Source organism: Cebus imitator, unplaced genomic scaffold (assembly GCF_001604975.1).
Source record: "Cebus imitator isolate Cc_AM_T3 unplaced genomic scaffold, Cebus_imitator-1.0 Scaffold19, whole genome shotgun sequence".
NCBI classification, from domain to species: Eukaryota; Metazoa; Chordata; class Mammalia; order Primates; family Cebidae; genus Cebus; species Cebus imitator.
In genome coordinates, this window is record NW_016107334.1 from 9,787,779 (window position 1) to 9,813,314 (window position 25,536).

At 48.6% G+C, this 25,536-nt stretch overlaps 1 protein-coding gene across 1 annotated transcript in view; it reads right to left on the bottom strand.

Annotated features, from left to right (window-relative positions):
- Positions 1-25,536, bottom strand: part of ADAMTS17 (ADAM metallopeptidase with thrombospondin type 1 motif 17) — a 331,102-nt gene that overhangs the window by 193,045 nt on the left and 112,521 nt on the right. Inside the window, exon 8 of the mRNA XM_017518719.2 lies at positions 5,256-5,361. Coding sequence (XP_017374208.1) covers positions 5,256-5,361 — 106 coding nt within the window. The remainder of the gene's footprint in view (positions 1-5,255; positions 5,362-25,536) is intronic.

Sequence of the window (25,536 nt, forward strand, 5' to 3'; positions counted from 1 at the left end):
TTTTTTAATGTGCTGAATCTTTTGGAGAGTCTTCCTGAACCCCTCTCTGAGAGCAAGCGCATTAACCAATGGTGAGTGAGGCTGGGCCACTGCATTTCCAAACGCCCAGCGCTCCTCCTGTGCCTCATGGCCACACACCATCTATGCCAAGTTCCCAGCTTCTGTCAAGACAGTGTTTTCCAGAGGCCATAGGCTGGGCCTCCCTATCACAGGGGAGGTCAATTCCAGAACGGGAAGAGAATGGTTTTTTGACTGAAGCAAGGAGGCAGGGTGGCAGGGAAAACCCCAGGAGGAGCAGGTCTGGAGAAGCTCCTCCATGAGGACAGGCCGCAGGAGGCTGAGCCGTGCGTGGCGCTGCTGCCACGTGGGCTGGAGACCTCCCATTGCTGGGCTGGCTCCCAAGGCTAGGCATTCCTTAACCCCTGGTCAGCTCAGGCTTACCTAACAGACACTCCTCAGTGCAACAAAGGCAGAGGTGTACTTTCTGCAATGGGAAAGCTTTTCACTGTGGGAGGCAGGCAGTGCAGGCAGTGCACACAGCAGACTCCCTCCCTCTACTGTCACCCCACCCAGACCTCTCCCGGGAGCTTGCTGCCTTTCCTGATTGAGGCGCATGCAGGCACAGGGTCCTGCGTTTCCCTAGGCCCAGAACGACTGGGGGACTCCTGGTTCTGTGCCCTCCTGCATGCAGTTACATTAGGACCAGCTCCTCCACCAGGCACCTCCCCGGACCTCGCTGCAACACACCAGACCCACCTCCCTGGAAACACGAGGCACTCTCAGCAGCTTCACAGAGCTACACACTTTCTCTGTTTTACACCGTAGCTTCCAAATGACAGCCGACAATAGAGGCTAAAATTCCAGCAGCTGCATTACGCCCAGTTGCTTCAAAGTCACACTAAAGTTACTCCCTCCTCGATCTGGGTTTTATTTTTGCTTTTTCTCCCGGGCAGTCAGGATGGACCTGAGCTTCTACTCTTCATCAGGGGATGGTCCTTCCCATGACCAACCAGAGTTGAGCCTGACCCTGAGAGAAACAAAAGCTTACTTCTGGATTTTCCTCCTTCTCTTTAAAACCAGATTGTGATCGGCACGTTGAATGCCGACCTCCAGGACAAGGCACCTGTCCTGGCTTCCCGGAAGGGAAAACCTGCGGCGTGCATCCCAGCTGCACTGTTTGTCTCAAGGAACTTCCCCCGGCCCCACCGTTTCATGGATTCTGTCTCAACAAGTATCAGTTGGTAAAAGACGCCTGTTGTCGCCATGCACAGGGGCTGCTGATTTCTAATGGTCACCACAGGACGGAGAAAGACAGAAGGAGACCCTGAACACTCACTTTAAGGTGCGTTTCTCAAGCTACCACTATGGAAAGGGAGATAGCTGCCTTCCTCACACTTTACACTGCCAACATTTCTAATTACCAGCTGAACCCAAAGGTAGCACGCAGCTGCCCACCAGAATAACCTTTCATGGGCAAGAAGGCAACCAAGGGCATGGTGTACAATTAGGAACCTCCAGGCTGGTGTCAGCGTGACTGCTGCTCAGCATGGCTCTTCCTCCGGGCAGCTGCAAGGGCAGCCCTCCACAGGTTCTCACACACCACCTGCACCAGGACGTGCCATCCTCCAGCTCCTGTCCACAGCAAGGCTGGGGGGTCTTTCGCAGTCTGCTCCTTTGTCAGTGCCAGGAATCAGGAAGCTGTCAATCTAATAAATCCACAGCTTCAGCTCAGTGGTTACAATGGAGTTAATGACGATATATGAGAGGCAAGATCCTTGAGAAGGCCCCAGGCAGGAAGCTTCTAAAATCTCGGATTCACTTCGGTATTAATATGTAATGAAGCCTGTTCCATGTTTCTGTAAAACCACACAACTACTGATCATTTTCACTGGCATCGCTTGCATTCTAATAGTCTCGAACTTCTATTAATTAAATGACTGCCCCATTGCTTGGTCTCAAAAAGAAAAAGCTGTCAATCTTATCTCAAAAAACAAAAAAGCTGTCAAGCTCATCTGCAGTACTTGGGTGTCCTAGGGAAACCCTCTCCAAGACATGGTCATTGTCCTTGGTCAGCCAGCAGCAGCTACATACAAGAACATTACTTCCCTTCAACTGAAGGTCCCCTGGTGTTTGACTCTACGAGTCCTCTTACTATTTATTTCATGTAATTTATATGCTTATTTTAAAGGGCTTATTGCAGCACGTATAATCATATAAGTGATCCCAAATCATATTAAGTAGCAACTATAAATCTTAACAAAGCAATACTAGTTTCCCAACCTGTAAAGTAAAAGCTATGGAATACCTACCTCATTGATCTGACTCAATGGTGTGATAAACACAGAGCATCTCGCACAGTACCCAGCACATAGTAGGTGCTCAACAAATGAGAGAGCTGCTTGGAGGTAAGTATCACTAGTATGTTACTAATTCATGGCCGAAGCCGCATTACTGACATTACCACGGTAAGAACTTTAAATTTCATTATAATTTAGGACCTATGCGATTGCAAATTGGATTAGAGCCAGTTTACAGTACCAAATAAATTATGTTTGAACTATTTAAAATAAAACCATGCACACAAAGAGACATTAGAAAGAGGGAGAAAAGTATAATTCCAGGATGCAGATGAATTAATTGCTGAAAATAAGCCCTAAATCTAGCTTTGTGCTTTCTGACAGCCAGCGCAGAAACAAAATCACATACATCTGTGCAACTCATTGTCTAATAAATGGAACGTGTAGCTCATACAGAAGCGGAATTTTTCTCCTGACAATCCAATCTTAGGGTAGTTGCTCACACCAGTCGCCCTATGATGCACATTGGGTAAGTGACGGAAGAGCCGCACCTTTGCCTCTGTGTGCAAAGGCACACACGAGCATACCTTCCCTCCGGAAATGGTTCATTTTATCAGCATTCCATAGTAAGAGACCGGTGGGTGAGCAACCTGGAGACTTTCCTCACACAAGCTCAGGAACATGGAGTTAAATGGATCCACTGCATTCCAAAATACAGAACAGCTTTCAGGTTTTGTGTCTGTGAAGCAACCTGGTCCGTGGCTTCGCTCAGAGCGTAGGTTCGTCTGGGCCTTTTCCAGCAGCCCAGGTAGCTTGAAACCAGAGCCCAGTAACCAGGGCGGCCGTGGATGGGGAGGATGCGGCTTCCCCCTCCGGGGATCTGCTTCCCAACACTTGCAACTAATCAACGAGGACAGACTTCCCTTGGAAAGCTGTAATCACCCAAGGAGGGGGCAGGCCAAATGCTAGCAAGATTTACTGGCTTTGATGCATAATAAGGTGTTTGTTTTTGTAGGTAATTAGAGTTCAATAGTGAGCTATAAAGCATCCTCCAAGAAATTCTAAACAGACTATTCTAAACAGACTATAGCTAAAGGGTACTAAAGCGTGTCTGAGTCTAACCACTCATCTTTGCAGACCTCCGGTGCAGGGAGGCCAGTGTTTGATCCGTCGCACTCCACCAGGTCATCAGGGAGAAAATGGCCCTCTGTGTTTTTCATGTCTGATGAGACAGGACCTCCATGCAGCGTGTGTGCACCCACACCTATGGGCAAATGGCACTTAGCATGTGCCATGCTGCTGGCTGCTGCCGTGCAATATTGCAGTTCGTGTAACCATAGCTCAACTCACCTTATTTAAATTAACTATTCAAAGGCCCATAACGGCCCAGATGTTGGTGAGTGCTTGGACATGCCTGCATTCTCATAATCACTAGGTCCTATGTGATTCTTAGGTACTATGGAACGCTGGTTGGGTCCCTTGATGGTGGGAAGATGTTTGCCAAACCCATTCCCGATGTATGCTTTTTTTTTCCCCGGCAAATCACTCTTGGATACAGGATTTTAAGGACTAAGAGGTATTAATACAAATGCAATTGAACTTCGTCTAAAAGAGAGTATGTGCAAAGGATTGTCACCAACATTTTTTAAAATTGTGTCAAGATGAGATAACTCTGTACTCAGAGGCAACTGCTCACCCCGCTTCACCAGCTCCTGGGTCAGTAACAGGATTTCCTGCCATGCCAGGAAATGCGCATAAATCACGTCCACTCCCTGGCCCTACTCACATCATGACATACAACAGGCGCAGAAAAGCCAACTACCAAACCCTCTACAGAATGGAGAAGCTTAAGACGAGACTAGATAAACCACCACCACGACAAAAACAAAAAGTCAAGCCACAGATACGGCAAAGGCTTGAGAACAATTGCTTTTATACTCCTCCTTACACACTGACTTTACTCTGGTAAAAACTAGAGTTCACAGCCGAGAACCCAGGCCTCTGACTGTGCAGGTCAGTAGGAAACCTTTACAGTAATTTTTTCCTCCAAGAACTAGATCTCCATTTAATGATGTTCTACGCAATCCAATATAAACCTTCCCACTGTTTTGCATGCTCTGGCCTCCTAAATGTCATTTTCTTTTAAGTTCGTAAGCAGTCATATCACAGAGAAACATAAAACAGATGCTTACTCTAGGAAAAATAACCCTCAGCCCACAGTTTTAGCGTCACCGTCATCTGGGTTTTTGCCACTTGAGGCTTCCTGCAGGTTATCAACCTGGGGCCAGCCACTCAACAGCCCCTCTGACCCTCTGTTTCCTCATCTGAACCACCGGGAGGTTGCCTCAGACTCTCCCTAAGGCATCTATGGGCTCTAAGGTTCCAGGGTTATTTCATCCTAAAGGGAAGAATCACTGTGTGCAAACCCACCTTATTTAAATTGACTATTCAACGGCCCTAACATCCCAGATGTTGGTGAGTGATCTGACACCCTTCCATTCTCATAATCATAATGTGTGCAAAGACTATTATCCACAGCTGTTAATTCTTCAAAACTCACACACTCAATTCTACATTCAGAAAGTTGGACTTTAGAACTGGCTGTAAAAGAAATGCAAAGTCAACAGTATAAAGACACATCTCATTGTGTGAATAACAGAGCGAATCAAAGAGCATGCTCGTGCAGGAAGTACACCTAAATAAGGACATCCTGAGAAGAGCCTCTTCCCGCTGCTCTGTTGACATGCACATCAAATTAACATTTCAACTCCCCAAGCCAATTGGTGCAGTAAGCTCTTGGGGTCCCTGAGGGCTGGGACCCTGGTGAACTGGCCTGGGGTTACTGCAGGAGCAACAAAGGCAAGGAGCAGCACTGTTTCAGAACAGAGACAAGTCAAATGAAACACGTGTATTCATAAAAGAACTGAGACAAACAGGACGACAGAGTCTGATACTTACTTGTGGCCCAGCTCATGGGCGATGGTAAAGGCCAAATTGAGACCATTGTCTTCGGCAAGCACACACTTCCTCTTAGCACTGCACACACCTCCTAAGTAAGCAATTCCTGCAGCAGAGACACAAAACACATCCTCTTCAGAACGTGGGGGCCCCTGGTCTCCCCGGGCAAGTTCGCACAGTCAGCGTCACACATCATCAAGACAGGACTGGGACATGCTGACTGGATCTCTGAGTCTCAGCCCACATGGGAAGGGTTTGTGTTCACCCGATAAAAACGGTAACCACCGCAAGCATCCATGGAGCATCTACGTGTCAGGGGGTGTGCTCAGTAGTGCACCCAGGACCCCTAACTTAACCTTCACGACCCAGGATGAGGGACACTGAGGTATGGAGAGGAAAGGTAACTCTCCCAAGGTCACCTGGATGAGCACCCAGTGCTCTGGGATCCTCCGCCAGGTCTGTCCAACTTCAATGTCTAGGGCTGGGACTGAGTGAGCCCAGCCAGGCAAGGTACCCAGGGTGCAATGTTTAAGAGGCCCTGGCTCTCAGACGATGCCCCTGCACCCGCACGCCCCAAGAGGGAGCGCCTCCTCACACTGCACATCCCAGGTGTGAGCCAGGATGGGATCCGTGCTGGGGCTCACAGACAGCAAGCCCCAGAAGCCTGCGCAGAAAGTTCCAAAAATGCTTCAGGAGCCCTTGAGAGTGGAAGACCCAGAGGGAGTGCAGCCAGTGCTGGGAAAGCCAGGGCCTCACAGTCCTCAGTGAGGACTAGCCTGCGAGCCACATGCCTCATCTCCATGCACACGTGTCTGCCCCTAACGACTTTGTCCTAAGAAAGGAAACCCGAACCACACATCAGAACGCAACGCAGGGCCGTGGAGCCTATGTCCCAAGGATAGGATGGGAGATGCTGGTGGGACGACAGGCCAGTCACCGGAGGAGGGCAGGCAATTTCCAGGGGAGGAAGGCGGCTCTGGCCGAGGGGTGCGTGGGATGCCATGGGGTCCGTGGACGCTGGGCCCTCTGAGGAATGCTGGGATGGCAGCCACAGCGGGGGTGGGGAAGGCGAGCCCATGCTGACCACACTTCTGGGGGCTGACTCTCCAGGACTCCCCACTGCGCTCTCCACGCTGCTGCTCTCCCTGCACCCAGAAGAGACATGTCTCACCCTGCAGGGACCACAGGGCTTACCTCAACAGGGCCCGCTAGGAAACCTGACCTTTGTCCTCCCATGGTGTCTAACCTGACGACAGCTCCGTGATATGCCACTGTGTGATGCACAGGTGGCTGGCGGCATGGGGTGGCTACAGGAGGAGCTCAGAGCTCCCCTGGCTGTGCAGTCACATTGGGTGTGGGTGGGCAGCGTCTCCGCTGGCATAGCACTGTGGAGTGGATGGAGGCTAAACCCAGCTGGTCTCTGCCCACCAGCCCCATGCCCTGGAGGGGCTACGGCCACCCAAGGAAGAGGCACCTGCTCTCCCCCACAGGCACGGTCCCTCTGTCCAGCTGTACGCTGCTCTGTTCCAAGGGCTCCCTACAAAACCTGGCCTGAGGTGTCTCAGGAGGGAAGGAGCTGGCAGAGGGCAGGGGAGAATGGGACAGGGGAACCATTCCATTAAAAATGACCCCTCCTCCCTACTCCCAAAGAGCTATACCAACATGCCCTTTGCTGATGCCCAAATCAAACTGGTGTAGAGCTCAGTCACACACAGGGTGGTCCCTCTGATGGGGTGCGGCTCTGTGTCCCCACTCAAATTGTAATCCCCACGTGGCAGGGAGGGACCTGGTGGAACGGCACTGGATCATGGGAACAGTTTCCCCCATGCTGCTCCTGGGATAGTGAGTTCTCATGAGAGCTGATGGTTTTAGGAGTGTTTGGCTGTTCTTCTGTCCCCCTCTCTCCTGCCGCCTTGTGAAGAAGGTGCCTGCCTCCCTTTCCCCTTCAGCCATGATTGTAAGTTTCCTGAGGCCTCCCCAGACACGCAGAACTGAGAGCCAATCAAACCTCTTTCCTTTATAAATTATCCAGTTTCAGGTAGTGTTTCTATAGCAGTGTGAAAATGAACTAATACATCCTCCTTCCTTATCCTCTCCATGAGGTGCAGAGGAAGCGCACACGGCCTGGCTCCGTGGAGAGGTGCGGCTCCAGGGCTCACATTCCGCATACTGGGCCCAGGCACCTCACTGTGGGTCTATCTGGAAACATGCAATGTGCTTAGTTAAAAATAAATAAAAGACACAAATTAAATGTTATTTGGCCTTAAGATGCTTTTGTGGCCATGTGAATGTCACAACCCATCAACGCAGACTATTAAGAACAATACGACAACCAGGAAGGATGCGATGTGGCTTCTCGGTGCCTTCAAGGTCATTATTCTGGTTTTGTTTAAAGATGTTTTGTGGTTGCTTTTACAAGTCTACCAGTGAGTAGGTGGAATGCTGCTACATAGCCCCAATGGTATGTGCACGCGGCCCACGAGGGTGCACGCACACTCAGACACACACCCAGCAGTGCCCGTCCAGCCCTGGCTGCGGCCTCTCTGGGTCAATGAATTAATTAGAAACAATCAGATGTGCACGCCCTGGAGAAGTTGCCTGGTGAGGGGGAAGGGAGACATAATAAGGCCAGATGTGCTGAGCTTGCTGTCCTGAGTGTGCCCGCCGCGGGCTCTGCCACTGAACCGGCAGACCTTAACTGCCACACACACACTTGCTCCTGGCCTCAGCCACGCTCAGCACTCGGAGGAGGCAGCCCTGACTTTCCACTCTAATTAGGTAACGTGCAAAGCTAGCAAAACAGGGAAGCAAGGAGCCTTCCAGTAACTGCATTTTAATCTTTCCAAGGCGCAGATGATTTTTAACTAGAAAACAAAGAATCAGTTTATTTACAAGAAATGCTCTTGCACAAAGGTGGCTGAAGGTCTAATGCTTTTCGGAATTTATTCCAATCGTGACCAGTCTGCTCATAAAACTGAGCATGGAAAAACACATAAAAGAAAGCTGATAACCAAGTACAAGAGCTGTGTGTTTATGAGAGATGAGGTGGAAAGGCTTAGAATGCAGAAAACCAAGTCTGGAGAAAATCCCAGGTTGTTGTAAAAGTAAGAGCTGCGGGGGGAATAAACGGTAATTAAGCCATCCAGCTTCAGCAGAAAACAAAGCCCACCACTATTCCACGTTTCTGAAAAGAAACTGCAGTCTAGCAAGACAGAGCCCTGGAGACCCAGAGATACCCCACCATGTGAGGCTGCAGAAGGCACCACGCTGGAAAAATCCACTCAATCCCCATGCTGGCGCTTGTCAAGAAATGAGGAAAAACCAGTTTTCTCTGCACTGATTTATTAAAAATGGGGGTCTGTGACACAGGTCTGCTAGCTTCAGTGCTGATGCTGTGGAACCTTCCGAGGGAACTGGAATTTCCTTACGCCAAGGTGAGGCTTTCAGACCCTGCACTGGTGCTTTCACTGGCTCCAGCCTTCTATGATTTAAAATTCTCCACAGATCACAGAACTTATTTAAAAAAAATTTTAAACATCAATTCCACATGTTTGCATAGTTTCTTGGAACAAAAGGGAGGGAGAAAGGCAACTGGAATTTATTAGCTGTGCCTCTCCATGGGCGAGACTGCTCCAAACACTCAATCCTCCCTTGCCTGGCAGGTATGACTGGTCCCATTTTATAAATGGGGAAACAGAGGCTCAATAACCAGTTCCATGGTTAATCAGCACCCAGACCAGGACACAAATGCAGGGCTCCCTGCCTGCAACCCTCATGTTCCTCTAGGCAAACCCTGGGCCTCCCTCACCAAAGTTGTGATAGACAACAACAATGAATAATCTTTGAGGATTTGGAAGATTTTCATAAATCCTAATTTGCACATATGTAGAGACATATGTGGAGTTGAGTGAAGATTTTATACATCTGGGTCCAAATGTTTTAAAGTTTAAACACTTCAAGTGAGAGAATTAGAAATCTTTTAAATTTTCCTTTTCTTTTTTTGGCTTAAATCAAACACAATCAATACACATATTGCTATGAAAATTAAAGTTATTGATTATTGTTCATTTATTCAAGGTGATCTAGTGATGTAGAAGAGGGAGACTCCTCTAAAATGAAACCACAAACAAAGCCCCTCTGTATTTTAATGCTGAGTGTGTAGCCCCTTCAGGTAGCAGATGCTGTAGGATGTTCACAGTGGACAAGCACATACCTAAGTGTGTGGCTGTGGCCTAAATGCTGGCTCACGCCACCTCTGCCACACCCCTGGCACTGATTAGGGAAACAAAACACACTCTTAAAAAAAAAATCTGAAACACAGAGGGTAACAATGAAGGGGTGTGGGCCAGGCACGGTGGCTCATGCCTGTAAGCCTAGCCCTTTGGGAGACCCAGCTGGGAGGATAGCCTGAGGTCAGAAGTTCAAGACCAGCCTGGCCAATATGGTGAAAGCCCATTTCTACTAAAAACACAAAATTAGTTGGGCATGGTGGCAGGTGCCTATGGTCCCAGCTACTCGGGAGGCTGAGGCAGGAGAATCACTTGAACCCAGGAGGTAGAGGTTGCAGTGAGCCGAGATCCATCACTGCACTTCAGCCCAGGTGACAGAGCAAGACTCTGTCTCCAAAAAGAAAAAAAAATGAAGGGGTGTAATGAGTTCTTCTGACACTTGGAGAAGCTCATTTAATTTATCCAGAGAAAAGGCTCCCATCCACCAGGCTCTGTGACCCATGTTCCCAGCATGCCAACACAAAACAGATGCTCATTCGTCTCCTTTCTTTTCCTTTTCTCAGTAGAAGCATAATTTTGTAGACAAAATTGGGTGAAGAGGCTTACCTAGAGTCTTTTTCAGTAGAAAACTACATGACATAAGCTCGTAACCCTTTATCTCGGGGATGACCACTTGACCGTCTCTAGATTTAAAGAAGGTTGATGTAGAAAGTTGTTGCGTGTAAGCTGTCTGCAGCTGGTGGTCTTGCTGCCCATTAGTCCGACCTTACAGGGTCTGCCTTTGAGAGAGATGGCTGAGTTTTTCTCACCAACTGCTCAACTACCCAACACTGTCACAGTTACTGCTGGGATGCTAAGCTGTCAGTCACAAGGGAGCAACTGGCATCTACCCATGTAGCAACCACAGTCAGTGGAGATAGAATTGCAGGTTCAGGCTCATTGATAAGTCCTTGTGCTCTTGCAAACCTAAGTGGATGTGGGTGTGATCTGAATGTCTGAACAGCATTTAAGAGCAAATGTCTTAGAGTCTAGGATGTGACAAAGGAAATCTAACTACAAATGAATAATAAAGTTGGACCCCTACCTCACACCACATTCAAAATGTAAGCCAAAATGAATTGAAGAGCTAAATATGAGAGCTATTAACTATAAACTCTTAAAAGAAAACTAAGATGGAAATCTTTCTGACCTTGGTGTAGACAAAGCCTTCTTGGCTGTAACATCAAAAACATAAGTAGTGGGGGAAACCCTAACCTCTTGCAACAGAAGAATGGCTGAGGGGGAAGGGGCTGGGAGTGAGTTAGGGAGTCACCAGGAGTTACCTTCATTTCCACTGCTAGCCCAAGCAATGAATGTGCTGGCACATTCTTCAAGGAATCCTTCCAGAGTTTCCCCTTGGCAATTATGGTTTTCTGTGGACTGGGAGTCATCCAGCAGCTATGGCCTTACAGGCTAACTCAGTTAGCTGGTTGGTGTGTTGTAATGCCATGTGAGCTATTGCTTTGTGATGGGGTATTCTTGGTTATGGGTCAGAGTCAGGAAAGGCTACATGTTCTGAGTCTTGCTCCCTAGGGTTAATGAGACCACAGCTTAGGACACAGATGCCCTTGGCTTCAGTTACCCAGGCACCTCTAGGATCCTGGACTTTGGAAAGACAAGCTGTCCCTGGTCAGAGAATCACACAAGTCCCCACTGAAGATCTGAGGGTCCCTGTGCTGAAGCAGTCACTCCTACAAGATAACATTTTCCTGTGTTCTTTGAGTTAAGGGTAAGTGGAGGAATAAACTGGCCCTGGGATTTACAAGTTAGAAGCAAAAAGTTTCAGCCAACAGTTTGCTGCTAGAAACCAAAACATGTCAGTAGAGGGGAAGGAAAGAGAAATGACTAAGTGGTGATATTTGAAAGACCACAGCCAACTTGAGCCAAGTGCATGGAGATGTCATGCAGATGTCCCACCTGCCGGAGAAGATGGTGCTCACACCAGCAGGACCCGTCACGTAAGAGGGGTTCTCCAGGGAGCAATGTGACGTTTCTCAGGTCATAGTGTGCCTGTCTTCGGAGAACCCCACAGAAGCTCAGGGGCTTCTGAAACAGGCCCTGATGCCCACCAGAAATGGTCCCAGGCAGGTTCACTCCAGGACATTAGAGGAGGCATGAAAATCTCTTATTTTGACAAACGCTTCGTCAAGTGTTTCCTGACTGTATGTGACAGGCCTCATGCCAGGCAGAGGCTAAGCTGAGCCAGCGCAGGCCTAGGGGAAGCAGCCTCAAGGCCATATCAGCAAAGACAAGGCAGCTGGTAGAAAGGTGAGCAGGGATGCTCCCAGCCAAGCCCCAGGACCTGAAGGATGGGTGCTGGGGTCTCTGAAAGACAGCTGTGCCAGTGACCAAGCTCAGATCTGGCCTCTCCAGAGGGCAGACAAGTGGAAACTGGTGAGGGAGCTCCACAGTGAGCTGCCCACTCACTGATCCCTATTCCTCCGTCTGGGTGACCCATCGCAGCCAAGGGCCCCTCACAGAGCCACATCCTCATTCTGACAACTCTCTCAGCAAACTTTTCCAAACACGGGTAGCCCCCCATGTGGGGAGAATTGCGGGTGGCACCAGTGAACACAGCAGGTAATAGGCGCCGTTGAGATTCCTTTCAGGAGACCTCTGAAGCTCTGCATGCACTCCCTGGCCATCAGAGGAGAGACCTGTCTTCCCACATTTGGCACCGGAAATGCAACCCCCTGACCAGCCTGCTGGGTGGACGTGCCTCAGCAGCACTGCGTGGTCACCTGTGCACAGGTTCCTGTGTGTGCACACCTGAGTGTACATCTGTGGACATGGTCATGCCCACAACACCCTTTCCCTAACTGGCAGTGTGAGGGGGATGCCCACCCTCACTCCTACAGCAATAGACCCTGGTGAATTCTGAAAGCTGGAACCCACCCAATATACTCTATCAGCTGCACTGCTTGGCACGTACTTTGGTCAATAATTTTAAGATGAACTTGGCTTAGTCCCACTTCAATGAAAACTTTCAGCCTCCTCTACCTTCTCTCACTGTAAACACTTCCCCTTTGCTGGTGGGTTAGAACGCCCTCCCTCTCCCTGAGGAAAGCTGGGGTTTTACTTGGGGGTGGAGAAGAAGTGTGATATGTTTTGGCTAAAAATAATCTCCTCGATGTGGAGAATGGGACAACTCAGTCTTCCATGGGGTCAGATATCCCCAGAGGGGATCTGGGAATGGCGCGAATCTCCCTTCGGAGATTCAAGCGCGGCCTGGAAGGAGGGGCACGCTCCTCACTCGGCCTTCCCCAGGCAGCTGTCCGAGGTGTGTGCCTAGAACCATAATCTTTCTCAACATTTCTGTTTGAATCACTCATTAGAGTAGCCACAGGCAGGGCTACGAGTGAAGGCTGCTCAACTGTGACGACAGGCAGAGCCAGGAAGGAGGCAGGTGGGGCTGGTGAGAGCCACCCCACGCATCCTAATCACGCTCACTGCTACGGGCTGAACTGCGTCCCCCTGAAACTCACAGGTCAAAGCCCTAATCCCCAGCGTGGCTGCATTTGGAGACAGGGCCTTCAAGAGGTAATGAAGGTGAAATGAGGTCAGCAAGGCCCTGATCCAACAGGTCTGGTGTCCTTATAAAAAGGAGAGACGCTAGAGGTCTTCCTCCCTCCCTTCCCCTTTCCCTCTCTCCAAGTGAGCACAAGAGGTCAGGTGAGGACACAGTGAGAAGGCAGCTGTCGACAAGCCAGGACAGAGATTCCTCATCCCAAAGCAGTCCTACTAGCACTGCGGAGTTCCAGCCTCCAGACCTGTGAGGAGTAACTGTCTGCTGCGGAAGCCTCCCAGTCCGCAGTATTCCGGAAGAGGAGCTCTAAACAGACTAATACACCCGGAGTGCGCCCTGGGTACCCATGGAAGTGCCCTGGGTCCCCCTGCTCACACGGGTGACCGACGGCGCGGCAGCTGCCGGAACTCGCCCATGCTCATCTCCGCACAGCACTGCAGCCACCTGACTTGCTACGGGCTTGGCCTCGATGTTCACAACATGGATTAGTAACAAGGAACCGACCTGGGAAGTTGTAGGAGCATCAGGTTGAACTAGTTACAAAAACGCTTGGTAAAGAGGAACGAAAAATATGGTGTGGCGGGGGTGCCATATATTTAAATCATACGGCACCTTAGCTAGCTGCATGTGTTGCCAGGGAAGCGTCACCCTTCAGTCGTTTGATAACACGGTACCTTGCAAGTTACAGCCAGGGATGCCCATAGGAGACATGAAGGCACCGGGGAGGGGTGAGAGAAGGACTACAACACACCAAACGTGGACCCCCCACTCGTGTCACTGGCCCCGGAAATCACCACGCCCTACGAGACGTTCTAAAAACACTCAGACACAGCCTTGGAAGGAGGACTCTTCCAAGTTTTAAAAGACTCTTACAAAAGTAACATACTGCTAGGTCTGAAGAATCGGAGGCTAAAATCATCTCCTCAAGTCCCCCAGAGAATCCCAAAGAACTCCAGGGGACGGTGGTGATGGGGCAGAGAGTTCTGGAAGCTTCCAGGTCGGTCGGGAGCCCATGAACCTCCTTTGGCACACAGTAGGTTCACAAAAAGGAAGCACTGCTGCAGGTTCGGCGTAGTGAATCTCGATGAAAACCCAGCAGCAACAGGCACTCCAGGTGTGCAGAACCAAACACAGAAAGCCAGAAACATGTGCTGCTTATTCTATGTGCCTTGACTCCTTCAAAAATCACAAGTGCACGAGACCAGGAGGCAGAGGCGCTCATCGCTAGAACAGCCCAGCAAGTGGGCGCCTGTGCAGAGGGAAGGGGCTGTGACTGGGACGGGGCCCACCCACAGGACTGATAGACTCTACTGTTTGACCCGGGTGCCGGTCACAAGGATGCTGGCCTTATAGTAATTCATTTAGTGATCAAAAAGTCAGGTCATGGTTACCCCAGAGCAACTAGTGACCAAAAGGGGCATGAGAGGGTCTGCCCGGGGGCTGATAGTATCTTGTGTCTTGATCCAGGTCAGCGTTCATCATTATACAAAGCTCACCAGTTTACAGTCATTGAACAGTACACTTAGATAGACTATCCATATGTAAACTATGCTTCAATTGTAATTTAAAAGGTAACAAAGGGATACACACATGCATGTGAAAATCAAGGAGAAGATGGCCCTGGTTTCAGGATCTGGGAAGAGTCAAGGTCACTGGACAATTACATCCAAGGGTCATGGGTTGATGAAGTCACAGTGGTATGTATTAGTCAAGGTCTGCTTTTACCTGTGACACCAGGCTTTACCTGTATTACCCATATTTCTCGGACTATATGAGCCATTTCTGTAATTTACCTTCACTGACTTCCAAGGACTCCTGCAAGGGTACGTTCTTCAGGCCTGCCTGAAACAACCTTGAAAAACAGCTTCACTCCCTCTTATAGCTGTATTTCTAAAGGATGAATAAAATCCAAGGCCATGCATAGAAACATTTGCCAAGTTAGCAAAAAAAAAGGATTCTCAAAACAAGTAACCACATTTCTTGCTAAATGCTTAGCCCAGCAAAGCCCCTCCTTTATGGGCTTTAAGTGAAACCCTGGAACAAGGGGAACCAAGCCTTCCACTGTGCACACTGTTCCAGGCATCTCTCGGGGCCCTGATCTTGGGCTGTGCACAAAGGTCAGCCCGGGCCTCAGAGCAGCTCTGGGCACCAGCTCCTGAACTCCGGCATTTGAGTTCAAGCCCATAAATCATTCCCTGGCAGGGCACCACAGCCCCTCCACTAAAGAAGTAACCCAAACACAGGAAGGAAGCCAGCCATCATTTGGGTGTTGATTCAACAGTCATGAACTAAAGTCAGACTACCATGACAAGCCCTCCCTTCTGATGGCCCAGGGGAGGCCCTAGGACAATCTGCCTTTGCTGACAGGACACAAAAAATGACAAAATTCCATTTTATTTATTAAAAAAAGAAGTTAAGCCTCTGAGGAAAGAATGTTGATGACAGCCACACTATGAAGTCAAGTGGGCACTAAGATTACACAGAGGAAACAGCTGACTTACGGCAGAATCAGCGGCAGGCAAGGAAGATGGCCAGCCTCTGGGAACTGTCCCCAGGGTGGCAGAAGTGGATGGTACCAACTCTCAGACCCCGTCTTCAGGGTGAAGTCATGTCCCTGCTTCACCCTGATGGACACAGCTCATTATCAACAGGCTACAATGAGTTTCAGGGTCATCCATTACTACGGAAATAGCATGCATGTCAGTGTCTGCTTTTCAAATGTCAAAGGCCCAGAGTAACAAATGTTCTTCACCTTTTAAGCAATTTCAGCCATTTCGAGCTTGCCTCTCTGCCTTTATGGTGGCCCGAACCCTGTGTCCAGGCTCCTGTTTCAGCTCTGCTATGGCACTCCCCTGAGGCTGGTCAGCCTGGCTGTCTCATACTCCCCCCAGACTCAGTCCGCACCAACGGGACTCGCCACCCCAAAGTGAGCCTTCAAGTTCTGTTCAAAAGCTTGCAGTCCTAGTGGATGTCTCTCTTCCCTTCTCCCACCCAATGTTAGTAATCATCAAGTCCTGCCGTTTCCTTCTACTCACAGATGCTGGGATTTCCTTCTCACTGGTCCCAAGCCCAGACCTTTGTCAACACCTTAAGCATTGTTAGGGAATCTCTGCAGGGGTCACCTTACTTGCCTTTCCCCACTCCAATGAGTCCTAAAAAGTCCACTGACTCTCCTGTGATCCTGCCCTTCCCAGCTGCACCCCTCCTGCAGATGCCCATGTGCCCAAGGCCCATCGCCATTCCTCTGCAGCAGCATGAGCCAGTCAGGTCCTATGAACAAATCGTATGTGAGGCCTCTCTAGGCCAGCACCCATAACAGTTCAAAAGACACAGCACAGCATGGGTTAAACACGTCCTCAATAAACTGTGCAAACAAATGAATGCACAGCAGCCCTGCCAACCTCATCTTCATAAAACACCATCCTCTGCTGCTTAAGACATGGGCTGGAACAGGGAGGAGTAAGTCATGGGGCGGTGGCAGCTGCTGACCACTAGCAGCTTACTATGTGTGTACTAGGCCCTGTGCTAAAGACTCCCACGCATGATCTCATTTTATCCACACCACTTGGTGAGGCACATCCTCTCATCATCCTTGCAGTACTACCGATGAGGAAACTAAGCTCTGCGAAGTCAACAACTCATCCAAGGGCAAACAGCAAATGACGGGTGGAGCCGGGATTCAACCTCAGGTCTTTAGGGCCAGAGGCCCTGCCCTAAACCACTACATCAGAGGCTGCAAGCTGGCAGCCACAGAAGGATTTCAACTGCAGGAATGTTTTGTTTGGCCCATTTAGGATTTAAATAAAAATTCCAATCAGTCACCAACAATTTAAAATTAGAAGAGGCAGCCGGGCGTGGCAGCTCATGCCTGTAATCCCAGCACTATGGGAGGCCCAGGCGGGTGGATCACTTGAGGTCAGGAGTTTGAGACTAGCCTGGCCAACACGGCCAAACCCCATCTCTACTAAAAATACAAAAATTAGCAGGGCGTGGTGGCACATGCCTGTAATCCCAGCTACTCGGTAAGCTGAGGCAGAAGAATTGGTTGAACCCGGGAGGTGGAGGTTGCAGTGAGCAGAGATTGTACCACTAGCACTCCAGCCTGGGTGACAGCGCAAGAGGATTCCGTCTCAAAGAAAAAAAAAAAAAGAGCTTACATAAAATGCAGATTGCCTGACTTGTTAAAATACTGAGTAAGTGGAAAATGACAGACTATTCAATAAATGACACTGGGAAAACAGGTGCCCACGGGGAGATGAATGAATTAAACTCTCCACCTCATGCCAGACACAGAAACAAACTCTAAATGGACGAAATACACAAGCATGGAAACAACTTCGAATCTGTCGGAAGAATATGCTGTGGGATGGTTTTATGTTCCTGGAGTAGTAAAGAACTTTTAAAACAAGAAACAGGAAGTGAAAATCATAACAAACAAGACTGAGCTATCTAGCTAAACCCACACTGAAAACTTCTATGTGATAAAAGGTATCATAAATGAAGTTAGAGACTAAGAAAAGACACAATGAAGATATTATCAATTCATACAACCAAAGATTTCAAGAGGTATCCAACTTACCTGGTCATCAGAGAAATGAGAAATAAAATCACAAGAAGGTATCAATTCACACCCGGCATGCTGACGCAACATAGAAAACTGACAATAACCGGCAAAGTTAACAGGATTAAAGACTTCCAGGTGCTATCGAGGAGAATATAAATTGGTATGAAGGCCATTTTAGGAGGTAATTTGGCCCACCGAGAAAGGCTGAAAGGTATGTAGAAGTCAGGAAGTGGTTATATCCTGGGAAGTGGCAGGTCACCATGCAGGCTGCATTTCCATGCTGTCGTGCCCACCCACCTGTCTCTGCTAACAGCAGTCCCTACAGCCTCTGATGTGCAGGCACACAAATGTACATGTGCATGTGCATGTAACACCATCACTCCACGAAGGGATGCTATTATCACCCACATTCACACATAGGGAAACTGAGGCACCAAGCGCAAATTCGCCAGGTTCATGCTGCAACCCAGTAGGAGAACCCACTGAACACGGACGGTCTGGCTGCAGATCCCCTCTAACTGCAGCAAAGGTAAAGAGGACTCTGCCCCAGGGAATGGATGGCAGGCCTGGGAGACAGACTCACAGTCAGGCCTGTGCATAATGCATTCCAGGGAAGACAGGAGAGGCCTGCCAACTACTATTCAAAGTCCAGGGAGTTTCCTATTAGACACATACTGACAAGGCTTGCACACAGATGTCTTTAACCCTTGAGAGTGCAGAGGTTAATATGCATGTGACTATTTCTTGCAAGCAAGCTTTCATCGAATTTCCAGAGGGATCCATAACATCAAAAAGGCTAAAAACACTAAACACAGGAATCCCAGAATGTAATCAAACACACTCCCTAGGAAAAAAATTCACTCTGATGAGCCAAGTCAGACCAAAAGATCCTGGGAAAATTATCCTCCAGCCCTTGGGGGTTACCCAAGCATTCCTCAGAAGGTGATAACCAACAATGCTTTGCAGAATGTACTTTTCTTTGCCAGATCTCAACTGACACACAGAAAACATGAGGAAGGGTCTGTCATTACTCACCAATGTCACTTTAAAAGAGCAGCCAAACTGACTCTTTATCATGCTGGGGGGTGGAAAATCAGCCAAGGTCATGCATAGGGTGACATGTGCGTCTGTGCCAATTAGGTGCATAAATGTCATTGAGAAAGCACCCTGAGTTAAGCATCCAATTTGAACTGGCACTGTAACTGTAAAACATGTAAAAATGAAAGAAAGAAACAGCTGAGGGATATGCGCATATCCAGAGTCTAACACGTGATTTATAAAGGTATAATCTTGAGGGTGTGTGTGTGTGTGTGTGTGTGTGTACAACGAATTTTAACAAGAAACCGCTCTATTCCATTTTGACAAGGCCACTACCTATTCCCTGGTCCCCACTGCAGGGCCTTTATTGTCTCTTTTTTTTTTTTCTTTCCCCAGACAGAGGCTCGCTGTGTTGCCCAGGCTAGAGTGCAGTGGTGTGATCTCGGCTCACTGCAACCTCTGCCTCCTGAGTTCGAGCGATTCTCCTGCCTTAGCCTCCTGAGTGACTGGGACTATAGGCACATGCCACCATGCCTGGCTAATTTATTGTATTTTTACTAGAGACAGGGTTTCACCATGTTAGCAAGGGTGGTCTCCCTTGTGACTTGTGATCCCTCTGACTTGTGATCCGCCTGCCTCAGCCTCTCACAGTACTAGGATTACAGGCGGGAGCCGCCGCGCCTGGCCATATCTTGGTATATTGTACTGGTTGCATGAAACAAACATACATGGAGATGGACTTGATGCAGCGGAGTATTTGCTGACATTTGTAACAAGCTCTGTTATCTGCAAATTAGTATTTCTAAAAGCTGGATTCGTTTTGGGTTGGTAAGAGGAAAAACATGCTATAAAAGCCATTTGTTGATTTTGTTCTCCATTTGATGGATACTGACAGATCGCCATGATTGCTCAGAAAACCGATGTCAACATTCACTCTGTCAGAGTCTAAGACCAAAGAGGCACTTACTGCTTCCTGCCCGTCCACAGCACACACACCCCGAGAACATCCCAGCCAGTGCTCACCAGCATGGGAACAGAACAGAGCTGTGTTATTTTCCTAAATCATTCTCAATCTCAGTCTAACATAACCAACCAACGAAATACGACTTGGAGACAAGGCGGGAGAATCATTTTAAAATGGGACACAAGACCCAGAAGGTCTGGGTGCCTTCACCCTGTGAAGGGGCAGGTTTCTCCTTCGTCCTCTCCTGCACCTGGGAGCAAATGCACTGCCAGTAGAGAAGGGCCATCCGGCTCTACCCCGGCGGGGACCCCAGGGGTCAGACAGAGGTGCTGAGCCCCTATGTCAAAGTTATTAAATGTTTTTGTTTTGTTCCACTGTAGCTTTTTTTCTGTTTTCCGATGACTGATTTTTATAAAAGCAAACAAGCTGCTTAGAAGGCCCTGAAAGTAAGGAAGAGGGCAAGGAAGATGACTAGTTATGAGAGGTGAGAGTAGTTTTTTTTGTTTTTTTTTGCCAAAAAAGCCTGGGTAGAGTGATCTGAATTATCTGGCACCTCCTGAATGGAACCCCAGCGTACTTCCAGTGTGGAAGAGTCCCTGGGTTTTCCCCAACCCCACCCTCTCCCTCTTCACCCATGTTGATGGCAGAGAGGGTAAGAAGTTAGAACCCCTTTCTCATTGGAGAGGAAAACCTGTCATCTGGCTTTGTGAAGAGGGTTCCACCTGACGCCCATTGCACACTGTCTTTACTACATCCTAAGATATCATATTTAAAAGTCCAAAAGAGGGACCAAAAAAAAGAAATGTAAAATACTTGAGTGAGCTTATAACATTCTTAAGAGTATCTGCTTTCCAGGCTGAAGTGATCCATTCATTATTCGAGTCCTGCTTTACCCCTTTGTAATTTGTGGTAATTATGTAATTGCGGTCATTATGCTTTTCTTAATTCAAAAAAATATAAAAATTATAAACCTGAAGAGGCAAAAAAAAAATTGTTTTTAAGTAGTAAAAGTGGGACTATTTTCCCATTCTTCCTCCAGAAGTCTGTCTTCAAGCCTATCCTCTGGAGGAGGATGGAACTGCATACGCACCTCTGTTAGCCACCACTTAATGGTATTGCTGGCCTGGCCAGGCTCTACTCTTCCCCGCAGTGGAAATCACAGAATGTTCTAGGTCCATGTATCCAGCCCGCCATCCACGTAGGAGGCTGAAATAATTTCTTCATGGCACCTGTACCACGTTCCTTAGTCACCCCAATTCCAAATACGCACAAGCGATATGGCAGATTTCCTCTGAGACAGTCCTCGATCACTAGGAGAACAATGTCAGCATGAAGAAGTGAAGCTTTGCTGTCATGACAAGTTCATCACTGCCCTGCAGCGAAAACTCTCTCTTAGGAGGAAATAACTGCCCATTCCGCTCTATTGTCCCATAAATTGTTTACACCTCCATTTGGTATCATGAAATAATAACTAATTCCAACCCTCTCAATGCAGAATCTCCCCACCAAAAGCGTAACAACCCAAGAATGTGGACTGCTATTTCCTGACCCCTGCAATGTGCCCGGCAGACTCTGGCTACAGCCAAAGGGAGCTCTCATGCCTGTGTTTGGCATGTGGTGGCAATTCTAAGTCAGACAGACGGGCAAAGCCAGCAATCAGACCAGAAGTTGGTGAAGCAAACTTCCCAAAGTGAAGCAAGATGTTGATGTGGAAGATCAGCTGTTCGTGAGATGAGGTGCCGATCGTCCCGGACTCTTTGTTAGATTTCATGTCTGGATCTCATCTGGAACGTCTACCAAATGGATGTGGGCCCAAATATCTGGCATTCCTCTGATAACTCCAGCCCTGTAACTGTCCCGTTGTCACGGCAGAAGGAGCCTTGCTGCTAGCCTTGATTTCAGCATGACTGATTCTCCGTTAGCACCTGACTTGTGCACCACAGACCACTCCACGGGGAGTCTTTACACAGCCAGCAGAGAACTTGACAGCCCCTGAGATACCTGCCCTGGTCACTGCTGGCCTTCTGGCTGATAGTTAGGGAAGTCTAGGGCTGGCCTGGCATAAGTGACCCAGTCAGCAGACCCCAAGGGCCCTTCTTGGTCCCTCCCCAGGGGTAAAGATGATCCAGAAGACCCCTGGGCTGCTCTGTAGGTGAGGGCAGATGGGCCTCTGCAAAAGGAGCTGCTAGCGCATTTCCTTTCTCCTGCTCGAAGACAGAGGTAACAAAACGTCCCGCTGCCGGCAGGATGGCTGGCAACCCCCCAAGACGCCATTTGCCTGAGGGTGAATAACTCAAACTTAGAGTCTGGGTGTTGCTGACTCTCCCCAGGAGAACCTAGACTGGGCTTACAACAGCAGAGCTGACTTTAGGTCACTGTTCCTTAGCATACCCTCAGTTCCCTTGGCCATTCTTGGGAATGTAAGACACAGGGAGATTTCTCTTTGTGTCAGCAGATTCTGAGTGGGGTGAGAATGGCAGGCTCTGGGAAAAGGGGTTCTGTGAGCTTGTTTTTAAAGGGAGTGGTGGTCTGGTGTCTGCATTTAAGTCCCCTCTGCCACCTCCCAGCTGGGCGACTACAGCTCTGTTTTAACCTCTCCAAGCATTGTGCCCCTTTAGTAAGACAGGGTGAGCACCTGCCTCATGGAGCTGAGGATTAAATGAATGAGAGTGAAGCACTTTTCAGAGTCAACTCTGAACAAATGTTATATAACACTGCAATCAGTTTGACCAAGTCCAAATCTTTTCTTATAAGTTTAATGAAAAGTATTTATCAACCCAAAACTCTGAGCCAAAAGGCACGGGACAACGTCACAATCATCGGCAGCTCTGGTTGCCGGCGTAGAGGCAGTGAACCCTAAATGCTTTTATCAGCACGACATCTGGAAAGCTGAAGAGGGAACAGCAAACAGCTGGGGACTGGGAAAACACCACCTTCACCAGCACCGAAGGCCTCTCTTTCTCCCTGCACTGGGGGCCGGGACAAGGTCGGCCACAAGAATATATCAGCGAATTGCACGTGGAACCTCATCGTGCCTCCTTACCCATGCTCTCCTTGCCTGACCCAATTTCACCCTGGATTTTGCACTGACTCCCTTTAAAAACAAGCTCACGGAACCCCTTTTCCCAGTGATCACACCTGCCCCAACCCCGCCTGCCATGTGCTGAGCTACCGGGGTGCTTTATCCAGAGGCCTATGGTGCCCACCTCGGCTAGGTCCTGACGTTCCAGGCCCAGCTGACAACTCATCCCTGCTCATCAAGGGGAAAGAGAACTCTTTATAAAACTTCTTCAGATTTGAGATAGGTGAATTCATAAAAATTAAATAACAATATTTTACTAAGATTAGATTTGAATCACACATTGAATGCAGTTTTTGGAAACATCACATGTTCTGTTTTCTGAGGTCAAGGTGCCTTCCTCCTCTAGACTTCCTATGTATTTGATCAAACACAAGTCTAATAATAATAAAATTAGTTTCCTGAGGCTGAAAATGATGTTTTCAAGAGGAAGAGTTGATATTAAATGTGTAACTAGACAATAGGGACATGGGACATGAGTTTGTATTTCAGAAGCATCTTTCTGATAGTGAAAAAGAAAGAGGATCCTTCACGTTCCGCAAGATCAAGTATCTGTGTTTCCCATCAAAATGTCATCTGGGACAAGGCAGGGAAGCAACAGTCTTTTTCATAACTGGTACTAGGACCACTGGATATCCAGATGTGAGAAAATGAATTTAGATGCACACTTCACATCCTACACAAAAATTAACTCAGAGTGGATCACAGACGTAAATGTAAGAGCTGAAAATATAAAACTCTTGGAAGCACTCTGGGAGGCCAAGGTGGGCAGATCACCTTTGGTCAGGAGGTTGAGACCAGCCTGGCCAACATGGTGAAATCCCGACTGTACTAAAAATACAAAAAATTTGCTGGCTGTGGTGGCGGGGGCCTATAATCACAGCTACTTGGGAGGCTGAGGCAGCAGAATCGCTGGAATCCAGGAGGCAAAGGCTGCAGTGAGCCGAGATCACACCATCGCACTCCAGCCTGGGTGACAGAGCCAGACTCTGTCTAAAAGAAAAAAAACAAAAACAAAAGCAGGCCCCAGGCAAGACGAAGAATAGGAGCAGCTCCCGTGCACAGCTCCCAGTGAGAGCCATGCAGAAGGTGGGAGATCTCCACATTTCCAACTGAGGTACCTGGTTCGCCTCATTGGGCCTGGTTGGACAGTGACAGCAGCCCAAGGAGGGCAGGCCAAACGAGGGTGGGGCATTGCCTGACCGGGGAAGAGCAAGGGACCGAGGAACTCCCGCTCCTCGCCAAAGGAAGCCATTAGGGACTGTGTCCTGCACTCTGGCCCAGACACGGAGCTTTTCTCATGGTCTTCACAACCCGCAGACCAGAAGATGCCCTCCAGTACCTACACAGCCACCAGAGCCTGGGTTTCCAGCACAAAACTGGGTGGCCATTAGGGCAGAAACTGAGCTAGCTGCAGCATTCTTTTTCATACCCAGTGTTACCTGGAATGCCGGCAAGGCAGAACCGTTCACTCCCCTGGAAAGGGGACTGAAGCCAGGGAGCCAAGTGCTCTGGCTTGGTGGGTCCCACTCCCACTGAGACCAGCAAGCTAAGATCCACTGGATTGAAATTCTCGCAGGCAGCACAGCAGTCTGGGCTTGACCTGGGTCATTCAAGCTCAGTGGCAGGAGGGGTCTCTGCCATTGCTGAGGCTCCAGTAGGTGGTTTCAACCTCACAGTGTAAGCAAAGCTGCCAGGAAATCAGAACTGGGCAAAGCCCAACACAGCTCAACAGCTGGAGGCACTGTCTCACTAGATGTGCTTGCTGGGCAGGGCATCTCTGAGAGGTAGCAGCCCATCAGGGACTTCTAAATAAAGCCCTCAACTTCCTGGGACAGAACACCTGGGAAAAGGGATGGCAGTAGACACATCGTCAGCAGACCTAAACATCCCTGCCTGGCAGCTCTGAAGAGAGCAGTGCATTTCCCAACACAGCGTTTGAACTCTGATAAGGGACAGACTGCCTCCTGAAGTGGCTCCCTGATCCCTGTGTATCCTGACTGGAAGACACCTCCCAGTAGGGCGCAACAGACACCTCATACAGGAAGGCTGTGGCTGGCATCCGACCAGTACCCCTCTGGATGAAGCTACCAGAGGAACGAACAGGCAGCAATCTTTGCTGTTCTGCAGCCTATGCTGGTGATTCCCAAACCAGCAGGGTCTGGAGCAGACCTCCAGCAAACTTCAGCAGAGAGGCCTGTTTCAAGAAAAACTAACAGAAAGAAATAGTTTCAACATTAACAAAAAGGACATCCATTCAGAGTCCCCATCCAAAGGTCACTCACCTTAAAGACCAAAGGAAGACAAATTCACAAAGATAGGAAGAAACCGGAGCAAAAAGGCTGAAAATTCCAAAAACCAGAAGACCTCTTCTCCTTTAAGGAATCACAGTTCCTCACCAGCAAGGGCACAAAACTGGATGGAGAATGAGTTTGAAGAACTGACAGATGCAGGCTTCAGAAGGTGGGTAATAACAAACTTCTCGAAGCTAAAGGAGCATGTTCTAACCCAATGCAAGGAAGTTAGAACCTTGATAAAAGGTTAGACAAAATGCTAACTAGAATAACCAGCTTAGAGAACATCATGAACGAACTGATGGAACTGAGAAACACAGCACAAGAACTTTGTGAAACACATACAAGTTTTAAAAGCTGAATTGATCAAGCAGAAGCAAAGACAAGCTTAGAGACAAAAGGGTGAAAAGAAATGAACAAAGCCTTCAAGAAGTGTAGGATTGTGTGAAAAGACCAAATCTACATTTCACTGGTATACCTGAAAGTGAAGAAGAGAATGAAACCAAGTTGGAAAATACTCTTCAGGATATTATCCAGGAGAACTTCCC